The sequence below is a fragment of the Barbatula barbatula genome, assembly GCF_947034865.1.
Source record: "Barbatula barbatula genome assembly, chromosome: 7".
Taxonomy (NCBI): domain Eukaryota; kingdom Metazoa; phylum Chordata; class Actinopteri; order Cypriniformes; family Nemacheilidae; genus Barbatula; species Barbatula barbatula.
Window position 1 is genome coordinate 7,705,494 of NC_136770.1, and position 18,915 is coordinate 7,724,408.

At 39.5% G+C, this 18,915-nt stretch overlaps 1 protein-coding gene across 2 annotated transcripts in view; it reads right to left on the minus strand.

Annotated features, from left to right (window-relative positions):
* agap1 (ArfGAP with GTPase domain, ankyrin repeat and PH domain 1) overlaps positions 1-18,915 on the minus strand; it is a 132,270-nt gene that overhangs the window by 90,692 nt on the left and 22,663 nt on the right. The window contains exon 1 of one of the 2 annotated variants that reach the window (XM_079460480.1): positions 7,080-8,890. The exons of the other annotated variant lie outside the window; for it this stretch is intronic. Within the exon in view, the coding sequence (XP_079316606.1) occupies positions 7,080-8,316 (1,237 nt within the window). The 5' untranslated portion in view covers positions 8,317-8,890. Of the gene's footprint in view, positions 1-7,079; positions 8,891-18,915 lie in introns of those variants that run through there. 2 annotated transcript variants of the gene reach the window in all.

The following is an 18,915-nucleotide window of genomic DNA, read 5'->3' on the forward strand; positions in this document are numbered from 1 at the left end:
TTGTGACCAAACAGTTCTTGAGCACCTTTGACTACCAAGGTAGGAAAAATTACTTTCAAACAGTTCTAGAACACTTTTGACTACCCATGTAATTTTTCCTACCATGGTAGTCAATGGTGGCCAAAAACTGTTTGGTATCTTTCTTTCCAAATTTTATTTTTATTTTAAGCATTTCTGAATGAAGCCTTCTCACCCTCGTATTATTCAAAACCTGTGACTTTCTTCTGCAGACCACAAAAGAAGATATTTTGAACATGTGTTTTCCAATAACATAGTGGCTAAGCCCAAAACAACACAGGTTGTGAGGTTGCTTAACACAGAAAGGTGTCCAGATGTTAACAGCTTTCCTGCTCCTCCGCTCCATATCTGTTTCCAAACACTTGGGTATCCAAATCAAAGCTTGTACGCCCGGCTTCCCCACCACAGTATCACATTCCCAGGCAAAATCTCACCCGTTTGGCCTCTTCCTCTTCTTTATTTTCCATTCAATGTCCAGATAACAGGACGGAGAACAAGCAAACACCCATGGAAAAGATCTAACTAAAAAGATCCTGTGTTGTCCACCATGACCCCTGATGACACCCACACATGCAGACAGATGGGCAAAAACTCATTCAAATCCCACGGCTGAATAAAGAAGCGGACAGCGCAGCAGTTTCTATGCAAAACAGCAACTGAAATGTCTCTCTCGCTGTAAGAGACCTTTTTAATGTCTCTCTTTTAGTTCAATGTTAATAGCCCTCTTATTGAATAGAATATCTACATTTTTGTCAATCGGTCCTGTTCGTGAAAGAAAAAGGAGCAATTTACACCACCTCTCCATGATCCTGAAACTCAAAGAGACTGTTTACAGTATGTATGTAAATTACCTTTGTTGACTGGCTAACGTCCACAAACTGACGGTTTGCTAAACACAAAGAGTAAATATAAATAAACAAGAAAAAAAATCCCTAATCGACAAGTCGACTGTTGGACCAATTGACTAACCGACCATTGTGACCCATTCCTAGTACACAGCTGTCTAACCACATCTAATAACAGCTACTGTATCTCTCTCGCACAACATGACCCAATTCTAAATTCTAGCTAATGATACTCCCTCCTACTGTTTAGCATCTGGCTCCTCTCTAAGTATGCCACACAGCTCTCATTTAGCCTCTCTCTCTCTTTCAGACACACAAACTGACCCTAAATCCAGCTTACATCCCATCAGTGTGTAAGAGAGCTTATATATACACTCAGATAGCAGAGGGCAAGTCATCGGTTTCCAAACACGCCGTACTCGTCAAAACTTGTTAGGTCGCCCGTTCTGCCATCGCACAGTTCTGTCTCTCGCACGCAAGCAGGTGTGTATTCAGACACAGCATGTGTTTAATGATATCGTGCTGTGGTGTTCAAGGGTAATGAACCTTGGAATGGGATGTGTTTGTGATCCATAAAGACCCTGGAGACAGGCTAGACAGAATGACACTTAATAAACGTAATAGACAGACACACACCGATTATTGATGTGTGTCGCAAATGTTCTCAGTTTTAATTGTAACAATTATACAGTTACATAAATTAACTGAATTAACTGAATTTACGATTTCAAATGAACACCACACCTAGTAAACAAAAAGTACTGTCAGGCGGCAGATATCATATTTGTTTAGATCACAGTACAAATCTTTCAGCTGTGTCGATATGACACGTTCTTACTAGAAGAGACCCTTGGTGTGAATGTTCAGATCAGATGATTTGTTGTGTGCGATACAATTTCAAATCTTTTATTTACAAATTATTTAAAAATATGACATTATAATTTTTTCAGAATCTTCAAAGCGGCCACCCTTTAGCAGAATCGTCCTCTTGACATATTATCATTCAGCTTTTTGAGGTCTCAACCTGGGAAGCTTTTCAAAGAGGCGCTTTGGAGGTCCATTCAGGACTCTAACTGACTGCTTTTCTTCATTATTTGGTCATAGTCATTCATTTCAAATATATTTTTAACAAAATATTTCTTTCCGATGAAAGATCAAACGATTTCAGTAGGAAACAAAGATTTATGTTAGCACAATAATTTTTTTCTACAAAAGCCATTTTAAACATTTAACCATACTCTTTGATATTAAAAGATTTTTAACATTACTAGAAAATTTTTTAGAAACCTTTAGTCCTTCCAAACTTTTGACCGGTACTGTATATTTATTCTATTCTATTTGTTATTATTTTAGATTCTAAGCGGCTAAGCTGTCATATGCATGGCAATACAAAATATACATATGTTTGTCTTATCAATAAAGTGAACAATACAATTTAAAAGAAGAATATTCTGTGTGTGAAGTATATTCAATTCTGAAAATTCTGGCAAAGTCATGTCATATTGTTACACTCCATGGAGAGAACATTTTATAGTTAGTGACAGTTTCCATGAACGTGTATGCGTGTTGTACATGCTCCACTGGTCAGGTCAGTATTACAGCCTAAAGCTATAACAGTATTCTTCCTTGCTAAAAACAGAACACACACGTTACGGTCATAATGAAGTGCAACACACATTTCTCTTGTAAACCTTTCCCAACTGTCCACTTGTACCTATGACCCCTGTAAAACCTCCTTAAATATTTCCAGCGAAGGTAAGCCGGCCTCATTAAACCTGCTTTAAAAGAGGATCGAACCTTAAAAACATTTAAGTCCATTAAATGTTTTAAACCATGTCTAAAAACTGCAGTTCCAAATACTGCATAGCGGATGCAGCCAGAGACTGACCTACTAAACACAGACTGCAGGATGAGCGCATCCAAGTTTCAGGCACTGTCCGCTCCACCCCCACAACCCTTTCCGGTCGGTTAGGGCTTATCGTTTTTACACAGTGCTGCTTCTGGAGCGGTACGATGCCAGAACAAGTCACAAAGGACATGTTTAGTCAGTCTCTGATCACAGCTGTATAAAGAAATGTTACGTTTCAGCCCAATGAACCAAACAAAGAAGTAATAAACTGTTTATAAACCTCACTGTCTCAGTGGGTTAAAGGGATACTTCACCCAAGAATGAAAATGCTGTCATCATTTACTCACCTTTGAGTAGGGTTGAGTACCGAAACCAGGTGCCAATATGGCACCGGTACCTATACTGTATATCCAGTATGTAACTGGACAGAATCAAAAAACAGATTTCGGTGCCACTTAAATGCTGACTGAGCCGCCAATGGGGTCCAATATCTGTTTGGATATGTTTTGTTCTGTTGAACACAAAAATAGACATTTGGAAGAATGTAGAACAGCAAACAGTTCTGGGGAACCTTTGACTACCATTCTTTTTTCCTACTATGGTAGTCAATGAGGGGCGAAATCTGTCTGGTTATAAGCATTCTTCATTCTTACAACTCGAATGTGATTAAATGAAGAAAGAGTTTTCATTTTTGGTTGAAGTATCCCTTTAACTGTAGACTGAATCAAACAAAGAATAAAATCACTATAAAATAAAAATCACTTTAACAATTATTGTGAAACTATGGCCTGGTGGTTCATACAAACAATAGGAGTTCTGATTCTGACTTTTCCATAACTGGAGATGAATCCCTCTAGTTTTAATATAAATTTTCTTTGCTTTTTCTTTTCACAAGAGAAACAAAAGCCACATTTACTTCGACCACAGAGCACTGTAGTGATGACAGCTGCTCGGATCCAGTATAACTCAACAATCTCTTTTCTGGCTGCTAGAGACATTTCTTCTGCATTATGTCTTGCTTGTGTGTGTGTGTGTGTGTGTGTGTGTGTGTGTGTTGAGAAAGATTTCTTCACACAATTTTTAAACATTTCTTAAAAACAGAAAAACCTGCTTCCCTTTTGCGAGTGCTGTGGTTGACTCATTGTCATGGACAATGCCAAAACGACCTTCCAACTTCTGTGTGTATAAATATAAAGACAGTCTCCTTCCATTCTACTCTCAGACACTCATCCCCTGAGAAGCTCCGTCATGCTCTTATCACATCCAGTACGTCTCAGCTTCACATGCAACATGCATTACTTCTGCATGGCTGTAAATGTGGGTCATGCACGCAGAACCCCATCCACTCACTTATACCTGACACCATTAGCCGGCCTGTGGTAGGAGTGGAGCAGTGGTGAGAATAGTCAGTTACAGTTCAGGCCCTCCAGTTATTAGTCTTAGATCTACCTCATGGCAAACAATATCCAATATACACTTGTGCAGAACACTTTTGTGATCACAGAGGAAGCTGAGAGTGAGGTCTATGAAAACCACCCAGTGACTCGAAAAACCTGGCCTTTATTACTTCCTCTAGACATAGCAACTCACACTAATCATACAGGAGTAAAACAATTTCTGCACAAGCAATTTTTCATAAGCGCTAGAATTCGATTTAGCCTAAACCTAACAAACAAAGAAAGGCAAAACTACCAAGGCAGTTTTAAGAAATGAGCTGGAATTTTGTTGTTGCAGAATCTGAAAACTAAAACATACGGAGTCCAAAACAACGCGCTTCAAAAAGGAGAAAAACGTTGTTCATAGAGAACACGGAACACAAACTGTTATTGCTGTAGCTGCAAGATATTACCCTGTGAAAGTCCTCATTCTGAAATTGACCTACATGCTCTGTAAAATACACTCTAAAAAGTGCTGGGTTGTTTTTGACTCAAGCTGTAACTCAATTGCTGGGTTGTCTAAAGCCAACAGCAGCAGGGTTGAAATAACCCTGCATTGGGTCATTTTAACTAAGCAGTGTGTTCTGTCCAATATTTACCCAGCATGGATCAAAAACAACACCGCACGTTTTATAGTGTGTTCACACCCAACGCCAATGAAGCATTAAGCGTGAGTGATTTACAGGTTAAGTCAATGCAAAGACGCAATGACCTACTTGGGAGTGGCTTCTGCCAGGCAGTGAGTGTGTACACATTAATCTCTAGCTTATATATTAGAATATATTGCAAATGGGGATCTGCTATGAATCTCATTTTGTTTCTATTCAAAGACAGAAAGTAGATTTTGTACAACAAGACTTAAACCATTTAAGATTATTTTCAAATGGGTTGGAGACAGCCGATATCACTAAGGCCTATTTTAATTTTTTATATATGTCCCTCCAGCCATCTGTCATTATAACAAGACAACAACTCCAAAAATCGTATTCTAAAAAATGTATTTGCTCTCTTACTGAAAATCCTAAACACTAAAAATTAGTTTCAAATATAGTATAACATAAATTACCAGAAAGGTAAATTGTTTTGTATTCTAAACCTGGTAAAGTGGACAATGCCAGAAACAATACAGAATCGTAATGCATGAGGCATGTTAATATGTCACGCACAGGACCCCCAAAATCCCCAGAAGTCATAACAAGCTATAACACACCAAAGGCTGTTTGAGGACAGCAGCTTTTCTATAAAGAGATCCATATGCAGGACCCATCTGGGAGTCCACCATGCAGGAGAATACAATGCTGACTCTGCACTGCTATTTCACATCCAGCTTCCACGGATGTGCGGTACTGTAAGACCCACAGCTGCTGCAGGCTGACACTGCAATGCCAACTGACCTAAAATGAACCAATAATCACACGCAGAGACAACGTCACAGCCACGTGAGCTAAGTCAGCCTGAGTCACGGAACTATCGACTAGTTAAAAATAAATCTCTGGGGAGGCCGCTGTATATACCGGTCACAGCTTTGCAGCAAAGGCTATATGATCTGATGAACGATTTTTCTAAAAATAAGCCTCAATATAAACTGTTCCAGTGAATATTAATGTTCAGTGCTGTTTTTGGAGAATAACGCGTGACTATGATTGAAGTGAACTTAAAAGAGATAAGTCTAACACTGACGAAACCGTCTGTATTATCTTATACCGTCTGATATCTGTCTGCTTAATAACAATAGGTTCCGGGTAGAGCTGCTGTTTGCAAAGGAAACATGACACTGCTATAACCCAAGATCATTATCTAATTGTCAAGAAAGTATTTTAGCTTTAAAGAACAGGAATGACTCTGGAATCTGAGGAATGTGGAAAAAGCTTATGACCTAAGATGCTGTCCGATCCCACACACGCAGAATAGAGCCATTTTACTAGGCGATGTCACTTTTTAGGGGTGTTAAGATCATGAAAACAGCCCTGAGGGTAACAACTTAAAGCAATAGTTCACACAAAAATATAAATTATTTCACCCTCATGTCATTTCAAACCTGCATGACTTTCCTTATTCCACAAAACACAAGTCATAAGTTTAGAATGAAATGAGGGTCAATAAATGATGACGTAGAAGTAGGGCTGCTTCCATCACAGCTTTATATGTCCAATTTAGCTTAAAATCTCATCATCGATTTTTGTATTACACTACCACAATAAATCTAAATTATAGATTGAATGCACTGTATGTCACTTTGGATAGAAGTACCAAATGCATAAACTAAAAATATTAAAAATGTATCGATTAAAAACACATTCAGAATTAAGCTAAAGTTCATTAACTCATGTCTTTCTGTTTGACAATATGAGCAAGAGATCTGTCTTTCAGTAGTCTCTATTTACCTCACAGGCAGAAGATGTTGTGTGGCTCACAGCCAGGCAGATTATTCATTAAAGTCTATCTTAAACTCCAGAGCATCTGCATTACCATATTTGTGACGGGAGGGGGGTGTCGCCCTCACAGACGACCTGCTGTCACCACAGAGCGAGATAATAGATCCGGAACAGAGAAAGAGATGAGAATGTGGGACTGCACAGTGCAGAGGAAAAGCCAAGTGGGGTAAACCATCACTGTGTCTGACAGTGTGCGTTATCAGCAAAAAGACTAAATCAGGCTAAGAAAAGCGCACACAGCACTAAACGAGGATTCAAAAGTGTAAATACTCCATCACTCAGATAAGTGTACAATAAGATGCACGCATGCAGGCAACATAATGAAACACAAACACAGGCGGCCTGCGAAGTGGCATCTTAACATCACATTCCTGTCCAAAACAAACACCCATTACTCCAGCCCCCGTCCTAGATCCACAACAGCAAACACAGCATCCCCCGGCCTCTTAAACGTCCTTAACAAATACAGCAGAGAAGAAATTTCAGCTTCTATTACCGTCTGGCAGGCATCCGTTAACGCTCTCCGTGCTGGACTGTGAAAACCCAGTTTCAGATCTTCGGTAAGATCCGAGCAGACCGTTCTTCCGTAGTGCCCGGTTGCTGGGGCTGCCCAGCGGAGTGGACGTCCCGTCTCGCTTTGAGAAGATGCCGCTGAAGAACCGAATGAGTTTACGCTCGTGTCCGCTTGATCGAAAACCCGTCCCTCTAATAAAACCCTCCTTTTCCACTAAAGATTTCTCAGTCAGCTTGAACAAGTCGCTGTTGTCCAGTGTGCGGTTCTTGCCTTTCGCCCTGTCTCTGCGGCCCAGCTCAGTCATGGAGTCTGTTTTGCTCAGGACCTCACCCACGTCCAAGGTGTTTCGCTTCTCGGACTCAGACTCAAAGGCAGGGCTTTGAAAAACCGTGCTCGGCCGGGCCTGGTTCTCTTCTCCATCACGACCGATGCAGCCTGAGCTGCTGTGGTGCTTCTCTTTGGAGAGCGCCCGTATGCGTATTAACTCTCCACCGGTCCAGTGGCGAAAGCTGAAGCTTCGTCGCAGCAGGCTAGGGTGTTTTTTCACAGGGGGGGTTTCGGGTGCCGGCTGGGGTGTTTTTCCATTCCCTTTAGCCAGCAAAGTGGAAATGCAGCTCTCTTTGGCTGTTCCAAAACTTTTTGCTTCCTCGGAAGCCTGAGTCTCGTCTGACCACATACAGACCGGTTCCTCCGTGCTCCTGGAAGTCTTGGGAATCTTTTTTATAAAACCTGTGTTTTCTGCATTACCAGCAGCTGTGCCTGAGATTTCTGTACATTTAACGTTGTTTTCAGCCGTTTCTTTCGCTTGAACGTTCTTTTTGTGCACAAGTGCCCCATTTTCACTCACCTTCTGAACATGCTCTGGCAAAACGCACTTTTCATTTAATGCCTGTGCCCTCTTTGAGATTTTTAACCTGCCCAGCTCCAGATGTCCGGTACTAAAAGTCCTAAAGTTCCTCATGTATGAATGTGAGGAAAACTCGTCCGTCTCGTCGTCCACTTCTTTCAGCTCTTCCAGCGGAGAGCTCCGCGGAATCTCACACGATGCCTCCCGTCGGAACGCGCTCACTTTCGGGTTCTCCGGGCGCCGGTGCGCCGAGCCTCCGCCGTCCTGCAGGTTCTCTTTTTTCACTAATGTCAGAGAGATCCGATACACGGTTTTCCTTTGTGGCGTACCCCGCTCCATCCTTTCCGGGTAACTACCATCAAGCAAGTACATTCTCTGGAAACCAAGTATATGAATTGAAGTCTCGGGTTTGTTTTAATGTGATATAGCCCAGAGTGAAAATAACAGGAATACTAATAAAAACAGCGCAGAAGTGGTTTGGTTTGTTTCCCGGTCTATTCGTGGCGTTTGACAATCGGCGTTATCAAAATATCAACAACAACAAAAAGCAAATCCTCATTAAATCCCCTCTGTGTCCAGTCCAAATCCTGTCCTCGTGTTCACGCTAAATGCGCGTGAAAGAAATGTCCCGCTTCCCGCTGCGAGGTTTATCTGTCTGAGAAATAATGTTATTGCAACACTGTCCGCCTCAAGCAGAAGAGTTTGGTCTCTCCTATTGTGCCCGTGCATCCCCCGCCGTGCCGCCAGCTTGCTCTCTTCACCGGACCGAGCTCGCTATTGTTTCCCGCCGCCGTGCATTTAAAGTCTCATTCAGAAGTATCGTTCTACAGAAACGCGCGCGGGCTTCGCGGCGAGCAGAACGAGGGTCCCGGGAAAAGAGACAGACGACCGCCAGAGCTACGGATCCATACCCGCCTCTCTCCACTGTCTCTCAGCACCGTGTGCTGCGTATACACACACGAATCATCCAGTTAGTGCCGAAGTGGAAGTAAAACCAGGAGCGGATTTCTCCAGGATGAGCTCCGCGCTAGTGTTGTTACTCTCACTTGCATCATTTACATAGATGTGCAGAGGACGAGATAATAACGTATTGCAGGATGCATTCATGCAATGGTACATTAAACATCACGTGAAGTCATTCTCGCGGGTTTTGGTTAAAAATATATGTTTATTCTTAATAGCCTACCTGACGGCAGGTCGGTTACGGGTTGTACACATGACAGTAAAATACTGCACGGCGTAAAATCTAAATGTTCAAGTAATAAACTCACGAATATGCATAAATTGGCTGGTGTAAATGCAATATAAACGCAAGCATTTGATTTTAAGTGCATTATGAATACATAAGTGTGCTGTATGCATAAAGTGTGACGTAAACACGCAGGTATCTGCTCCGGCACGCAGCATTATCCAGCGGGGCGTGGGCGGGGTTTCTACCTTTGTCCATCAAAACCTTTAAACCCACCTGGGTTGACAAGAGAAAGATGAGACAATTCTAATAGTAATTTTTTTTATTCATAAAGCTTGAAACTCAAGCTTTCCGTGCTTTAATAACTATTCACGTGACATATTTTGTTCTACTTGTCCAACTGATTCGGCTTAATTTTGTGGTGTTTAAAAACAGTTCTCTGTAACTATAGTGAGAGGTGTATTTTTACACAATTAAAAAGCACCATACACACACAACCTAACAGTTCAATAAGCAGTCAAAAATCCCAGGGTCACGCAGCACTTTCAACTGCCCTCAGGCTACCTCTCCACCGCCCTTTCTCTCTCTCTCTGAGGAGGGAGGTGTGGGTGTCGAAGATTACTTCTCTTATCTCTTCTAAAATCCATGCGTCTTCTATTTGCCGGCCTGACATTTGTGGAATCGTTACAGAGATTTAGGGGGATTAGTAGGGGCTCATTAGGAATCCCTTTCTCGCCATCATCTCCCCCTGAACTCGCCGATGGGAGCCCCACCTGCCCCAGTCCAGCTTTCGTCTACTCCAACGCTCCTATACGGCTCTCCTGTCCAAAGACCTCATTATCGTGTGCTACATTCTACGAAAAAAGTTCAATGAAAACTTAAAACTAATAATAGCACTCAACACAGTGATTAGGAACTGCTCTGATTCCCATCATTACATACAGCCATGAAAATAGTTCAAATTTTCATTTAATCAGATGTATTGTGGCCATTCCAGTCCAATGTCTGTTGAATTTCAAAAAAATCAAAACTCAGGAGAGACAAAGTCGTCCAACAGCAATGTGTAAGACTGACAGCATGACAAGACACCTAAAAACTGTGATTAAAATCTAGGTTATCACAAAACATCACCACTTTTCCTAAATAAATGTAGAAATATTATTATTGTGTTGCTTAAAAGTAAATATGAACTTATGCAGTATTTGAGGTCTGAAAAAATACAGAGCATATTTTCAGTTTTGACCCGTTTCTTCAGTTGTACTTTTCTGCAAATAAATGCGCATAGAAACAATATTTTTATTAGAAATTTATGAGGAATATTGTTAGTCGTTCACTAGGGGTTGGAATAACAGGGTAACTCACAATACGATATGGATCGCGATACATGGCTCACGATGCCGATAATATCATGCTGTGCCGATACCACGATAATCAACCTATTGTCTGTCGATTCTTTCACGATATCTCCCTAACTGTGAAAACAAAATGCCCATGAAAAGGTTAAGTTTGTCTCTGTATTGAGGTCCACAAAACTTTTTCAGTAGTTAAATTAATAACTTACCAACATGAGTAACATTTCAAGTAAATTAAACATGTTATGCATAAATTAAAAGCTTAACTTTGTAAACCGACACATTTAAAACATTAAAAAATCTTTATACTGCCACATTTCTAAATTCATTTTTTCAAACCTGGGAACATCTTTGTGTTAACCAGCTTAAATAAAATAAAGCTAAAAAACATTTGAGTGCAGCAACTTGCATTCAATCTAAGCACATTAAGGTTCGTTTACAAATAATGCATGGAGCACATTTTATTTTACACGCAATCCTCAACTCTTTCTCAGACTAGTTCGTTCACGTTTCCCTCGTTTGCGTGTTAAGCGCCACCCAGTGAAGCCATGATGTAATAACGCTTGGAAATATATTTTGAGCGTCTTTTTTTATTAATGAATTAAAAGATCGATATTTGGGCAGCGTATCGATTCGCGTAACGCACGGAGAAGGACGACGATACATCGCCATATCGATATATTGTCACACCCCTGATCACATACCTAAGTAGTGAATTCAGAAACACTGAAAATAATTTTGGAATGCTTTACTTTTTTCTGAGGCTGTGTATGTTGTCTATTCTAAAGTGGCTGCAGAAGGAACCCTTCTGAAGAAAAAGCAGCAATATTTGTACAACTAAAAACAGACAAAATTTAGACATTGGAGATTGCGCCAACTCGGATAACTTTTTTTCAAATAACTATTATTTAGACAGTGCAGGTCTAAATGTCTTTCTCCCTCAAAACACTCTCGCATCAAGTTGGATTTGGGTTTGGTCTTCTTTTTGTCAGTTGCTTCTGCATACCAAGCATGATCCATCTCCAGCAATCTCACTGTATTTGATTGCAGGGTTAAAAATCTCTGTACCATCAAAACCGACTGCATAAAATCAGGCCAATCCTACACCCCCGACATGCAACTTCAAACATGTCTCGCTCTTTTATCGCAGCCTCAAGACCGTCACAAAGAGTAGCTTAGCGGCACACCGCCCTTCACAGGTTCTAGCCTAAATATAACTGCATGACATCATAACTCCTGAATACTTAAACATGAAGAATAGAATATAAAGCAGGCACACACCCTGCAAAATAATATGAAATATATAACAGAAAGCCTACACAGAGGTAATAATGAGAGCATTAAGCATCTTTCTGTCTCATATCGCATGAATCTTTTCGCATATTTTGGCATGTGGTTGAATAAAAAATTATGTAGTTATTTCAAACAGCATGTGGCACAGCTGCGCGACCCAGGAGCTTGACTTACTGGAGAAAAATCTCCAGTGTAAGATTTCTGACTAGGGCTCGATCTTTATTTAGTTTACTTTATTTTTACATGTCATTTATTTCCAGAAATGATTATTTCACGATAAATATTCTTTAGTGCAGTGGGAGTGTTTCAGCTGATGTCAGACACAACCAAAGGGGAGGGCTTTGCGAAGGGTCAATTTCAGTTGTTGCCGTGGCCTCAATGTAATCATTTTGAAATACATTGAAGTTCTTGCTTCAGAATGCCTCTGCGCTTCTGCTAAATTGCACCAAATACGACAAATTCAAGAATGTAAAACTCCCTCAGTTAATGATCTCAGTGCACATTCCCACGAAATCTCCATTACAAGCTCATGTAGCCCATAAGCACCGGAATATCCGTTACAAGTCTACAATGTTCTGAAACAGTTTTTTCTCTTCCCTTTTTATTCATGGCCAAGAAAGACAATGAAATCTGATAATTGCTGTCCAGACCGTGAAAGCTTAATGAAATAATGTTTCAAGACCTCTAATCCTGAGGATGTACAATGATAGACCACCTGTCTTCTCAACAAGCCAAAAGTATGCATGAGTGCTTCAAGCTACAAATGTTGAATCGCTTTCCCAAATTTACATCATTTAATTACAAGGAAGAAAAGGCGGCACAAAACCTTAATTCTTAACATTGACTGTACTAAACTTTAATTCCTATTTTGTGGCATTAATATAATTAAATCCGTTTGATTGATAGATGATCTATTATAGAAGTTTTTTTAAATGGATCATATATGCACACAACGATTTTTGATTGTCTTCTATAGGGGTTACTGGATCATCTGTGCTGATCCAATAACAATCTGATTTTCTAAATGTTTGTAGATCAAATGCCATTTGAAACATTTTTTACTGCTAAGATTAAGTTTTGGGTTAAAGAGACAGAGAAACAACACAAGGGAAGGACCAGTGAAATATGTAGAACATGACTTTAGCAGGTATTCCACAAGCCTTTTTCTGCAACTGGTACGGTTGGCAAGACCCTCGAGAGATAGACTTTCATCTGAGATAAAAGGCTTAGAGGAAAAAAATCCCTGTTTAGTGCTCCGTTCCAGCGGCAGAGCGTCGACAGACCCTGTGATTGGCAGGTTTCATCACCTCTATGTAAGGTCGCTGATACGGACCACAGAGCTTCGCAGGTGTAGTCTGCTCAGAACCTCCGCTCCACATTATTAGTTTAAGCTTAGAAAGAGAAAAGTCCCACGGCTCCTGACAAAACCAGACTATGCTCCTTGTCTTGATCACAGCTTTACAAGACATAAAAAAAAACGCAAATCAATACACAACAGACTGAAAAGTGAAAAAGAGATCAGGAGAATTGTATGCAGCAGGCTAACGTTTAAATAACAGTATATTTCAAAAAGAGGAAGATACACAATAAATCTAAATCTTCACACACAGAAGTAAAATAACCTCCCACTAAAACCACGCAGTAATACATAGCGCTCATATGGCTGCCATATAGGTCACTTCTCCTGAGGGCATGTTTTACTTCCAGGTTCTTCATCTGACCTGACAGTACAGTACCCGAATCGAAAACAAAATGGCGCCGAGACCGATATCATGAGTTTCGTAAGTCACTGCTAAAATGGAGATCAGAAAACTAGCAAAGGCAAATGGGAATTGACACTACAGCGGAATATAAAAAACGACTCATGCTCTATCTGCATTAAGCATGCATTCTCGGATGCAGTCTTCCTCCTACGCATTGATGCGCACTCCACATTGCATTAAAAATGAATCGCAGCCTGCAACCTGCATACACACAAACCCGCTGAAAGTACTGTACTTGTTTATCCATGGAAACAATGTGTTGACCAGCCGCCATGAGGGCTGTGATGGAGCAGTTTTGGGGATTCTAGGAAAAGGGTTTTAAACTGTGAATAAGGTACAGTTGAGCAGCTCTCTCTCCCTTTGATAAGGAGAGAGATTGAGAGTATGAAGCACCATGCTGTCTTTCATCCCCACTCCCCTTTATGAGGCAGCAGAAAATGGGTCAGTTAGCAGAGAGTGCAGACCCCTGCTGGAGCACACATACATGGCATATGGGCACGAATACAAATACATGCACAATTCACAAAAACGCACTGTTGCAAAAAAATATAGGAGGCACAAATATATGTGCGATGCTTAGCCAAGCTATAAATACTCATAGAACAGATGAGGAGATAAAAGTAAACCTGAGGAAGGAGATAACACTTTACTGTAAGATGAAAGAACATCAGATAGAGCTTAACATTAAACAGCAGATTAATAGACTTAAGGACACAACACAGTATACACTATAAAAAAAACGGTATATTTACAAGTTGGTTGTAAAAGATCAAATAAACAAAATAATTGATTTAAAGTTTTTTTTCTGGCGCCTCAGCTACCCAAATATTACCAATTTACCAGAAAGACAAATAATATATACTCTACTGTTCATACGTTTTGAAACATTCGATACATTTATAATTCAGTTTTTTTCCACATTTTAGAATAGGAAAGTTGGAAACTCATAAATACAGTAGCATGACACAATTGTGACGATAGGAATTATGTAGGAATAACTAGCCCACTGAGAAACACTTAAGTGTTTTATCATCATTAAAGCATACTGGAAAGTATAAAAACAGCAGCAGATATGACAGACAAAATCACCGTATTATCACATGGCTTACAATTACTTAAAAGTTTTTAGCCATATACAGATACTCATATATCCCATGAAATAAAATCTCAAAATACTACTGCAAATTGAAAAAATCCCAAGGCCTTGATATTGTGACCATATAACATGTCTAAACTTCTAATTCTTATTGGTCCATCTGTATCTGGACCACTACGGTTTGATTTGGAATAAAAAACATATCTTACCTGTGACCATGAAAGGGCAACCAGGAAGTCATGATAGAGAGAAAGAGAAAACAATTATTAGTAAGGAGTAGGGGTGGAAATCACAGGGTACCTCACGATTCGATATCGAAAAATGAGAGTGGGTAAAACTTCCCGGTAAAGCAGTGGTAGTGGTGTTTTCAGCCTTGAATAACTTATACTGATGACTGAAATCTATAAAAAAAATATTTAGAGACTGATAAGCAACAGCTGCTTTTTGCGGCTGCACTTGCAACCAGGCAAATCTTATTTCACGTCTTATAAAGAGTGCTTCACACACACAGATCAAAAGTTAAGACGGACTGCTCCAGTAAAGGGGCTGTACAATTTATAAAAGACAAACTTTAAAATGTGGACTGCTCATCGCAAGCAAATTGATAATAAACGTTAAACATCACTTAGACTGAATGTGCTCAAAGTTAAAAAAGAGACTACGCCGTTTTAAAAGGTTCAAAAAGATTTCATGTAATCATCAAAACACTATATGGATTTCAATAAAAACGCGAGACCGTAAACTGGATTCTCTACTGTATTTTATGGACGTGGATTTGGACTACATTTCTCATCTGATATTCTTTGTGTACAGTAGGTATTTCGTCCACTTATCGTCATTATAACAAATGTAGAGAGTATGTTTAAAAATGGAAAAAGGCAGCTTTAGCATGTGATCTTTAGTATAATGTTTATCAGATTAATGGCCAGCTTTATGATATGTGCACACGCCCTTGCGACCCATTGCAGTTCGCTTTTAAATACAAACAAATGATGATTTACCACATCTTTAAAGGGGTGGAGCAAAGGTGTGTCATGCATTCTAACTTCTTTACATTTATAAACGTGCTGTCTGTTGGACGTTTTACGAACATGAAAAATCGTTCCGTAACAACTTTTCTTAGTCCCTTATTGGACAATTCTCCCCGATTAAAGCACGTGGCACAACCACGCATCAACCATGGAGAGCAGGAGAAGGAGCATGCGTACAAGTCACTTTCACTTGTGAGCAAGAGAGAACTTCAATATGTTTGCGAAGTTCAGCTGTGTTGTTTGTTTGCAGCCTTTGGGTGATGAATGCTATATAAACTGTGGATATAACGCTGGATTTGGAGATCGTGAAAGATGGAATGGCGGTCCCATTGCTAAAAGATTCTGGACATGAACCGCACACGGTAAGTGAAACTGATGTCTGTGTTTTCCTGGTAATGTGTGCGCGGGTGCTTTAGTTAAAAAGAAAACAAAATGAAGTCAAACAAGAACTTAATACAGTGATCTGTTTACGTCGTCATAAAAGGTTAAGGGTTCAGACTCACACTTTTAACATGTTACACATACATCCATTATTCATGTAACCATGTAGTTCCGATGTGGCATTTAGCACCTACATTACATATTCATGAGATGGTTAAGGGGGGTGGAGTTCAGAGGCCAAGTTCAAAAGCAAACACAGCAACCTCCACCCTTGCCGTATCAGGAAGGATATTTAGTGCATGTGTTACTCTCAGCACCATAAAGCACACTGTAAATGTATTTCTTTCTTCAAAGTTGTATTTCTGGAGAGTTTTGGGGCTTTTATTGGACAGGTGAGTATCTATATGAGGGGATAAGAAAGTACAGGTTGGAAAGAGTGGACTGTATCGGCTGGATTGCTATATGCCGGAGCATTGCCCACGAGTGTTTCTGTAATAAAATCAGAGCGTCTGTGCATTGCCAACTAAAGCGGGCCGTACGATGCACTGCATTTCCTGTCAGAGTGGCAGAAGATGAGACAGCTGAGCCAGAACCCTCCTGGGCCTCCCTGCAGTCTTTCTACTCTCATCCAACCTTAATCAGCCTTCACAGATCACACCATATGCTCATGCTCTCTCAAGCTGCCTCCAACATCAACCTGTCTAAACCAACGGTCGAGACTCTTTTATAATACTTGTTTCAAATTCATGATTCGGGTAGCCGGGTCAGAAAAATCACATGGTGATTGTGGTAAGATCGTCTTTTCTGCCCAATTCTGGCAACACAGCTCAGTTAATGATGTTATGAACATTACGAACAAGCAAGCTTCAAGTCATTTCCCTTAAATCTGTCTGGACACCAGCTGTCAACAGATAGATGGCACACATGACCATTATAAAAATAACATTTCAAATTCAGTATACATAGAAATATGACAATAAGATGTTTGCATCATTCTGGAGCCTGCAATTACACCATTAAGGACGAAGCATCGAAAAATCTCATAACCGTCAAAGTCTGAGAACAACGACCGGTTTCATTCAAAACTATTTTGTACATTACATATTAAAGCTGGCTGCATGCCAGTGAATTCTCTGTTACATGCTTTCCCAGCAAAGAAGAAAGAAACAAAGAAAAAACTGTAATTAATAACATTGTCTAAATTATTTATGCCTAAGCATGGGGCGAAAACTCCAATTCTGTTTGTTTGATCATCAATCAAGAGTGTTTGGCTATAAAGTAACGGCTGGCTTTACATGTGCCAGATAACCAGGATAGAGAGAGTAAACACAAGAAAACATGAACGGAAGAGAGACAGCGAGAGGAAGTGTTTGGTGTTCAGAAGAACAGGACACACAGTTGGCCGAACTCCACTGGATTCCTTTGGAACGCAGGAAACCTTTTAAGATTTCTGCAATGCTTGAGTTTTATTATATTTATATATAGACACACGCACTCTCATATACACTGTACATCTGTCATAAATGTGTTTTTTATGCTTAGACTCCCATTTAAAAAATACTGCACATTTAAAGCAAGGTTGTGGCCTGTGTGAAAGACACACTGGGCATGTGGTCTCCATGTGAGAAAAATTACAGGGGAAATTCTCTTATGTTGTTTACAGCTTAAAAGGAAATGTTGTTGTTGTTATGAAAATAACAAAATACATATTTTGTTATACACTTTGTGTATATATATATATTTTTTTTTTTATTCTCACTATTGAACTATACAAGTTATTTATATTATTTATATTATATTATTATTCAGTCATGCAAGTACTTACATTTATTTAATTTTACGCGTATACGGGTAGATTTCCATCTGGATATTTTCTTTTTACATGTCAGTTGAAAAACTCCTTTTGAATTTAATGTCATTGTATTTTATTTTCTTATTATCATCATCACTATGCAAAAGAAATCAGAATATTTTCAATTTGTAATATTTCATTTTGCTATCATTAGTCATCTCAATAAAAAAAAGATGTACTGATCTCAAAGTCTTTTCCATATTCCTCTAGGGACACAAAAAGGCAAATAAAACAATTGCACTGTGTTAGATTCCTAGTCACGGAAGACTGACACCCAAACCAGTCTCATCCTGGTCCCTCCCACAAAACGAACCCCAACCTCCCATTAAATCCTGGACATTCTGTATCTCAACAGATTTCTACCACCTCACCTACATCATCTCCAACATGAGATGGTAATACCTGACACAAGGGAAAGCATGCAATTGAGAATGAAAGAATAAAAGGAATAAAAGTGATGAATTTTCCATTTGTCAAAGAAATAGAGAGAGAAAGAGAGAGAGAATATAATAAAGCAGAGGGGAACCCACTAAAGGAAGAACACCAGCATCCTATGTGAAAGCATACATGCACCAGCCCTGGAGATATCATTAGAGGACTGAAACGGGCAGCATTTATCATTCACTGTGTAAATACTAGAAATACATTTAAAACAAAAGGAAAAGGAACATATCTAAAACAAATTATGAATTAATCTAAATATACACAACAATTTCCCATTCTTGACTGAACATTTTGAATTATCTTTGCATCGTGTCTTCACCAGATGTGATGCTTGACATTTAATAATAATAATTAATAATAAATATAGAATCATTGTAGCTCATCGCATATCACTGCTGCAGCTGTTGTAAACAAATGCTAAACAACATGGAAAAGATATCGGTAACACTTTACAATTAGTTGAACTGACAATGAACAATATTTCTACAGCATTAATTCATTTTTATTTATGTTAAATTCAGCATTTAATTCAGATTCGCTTAATAGGACTAGGTGTTATAATCCCACTAT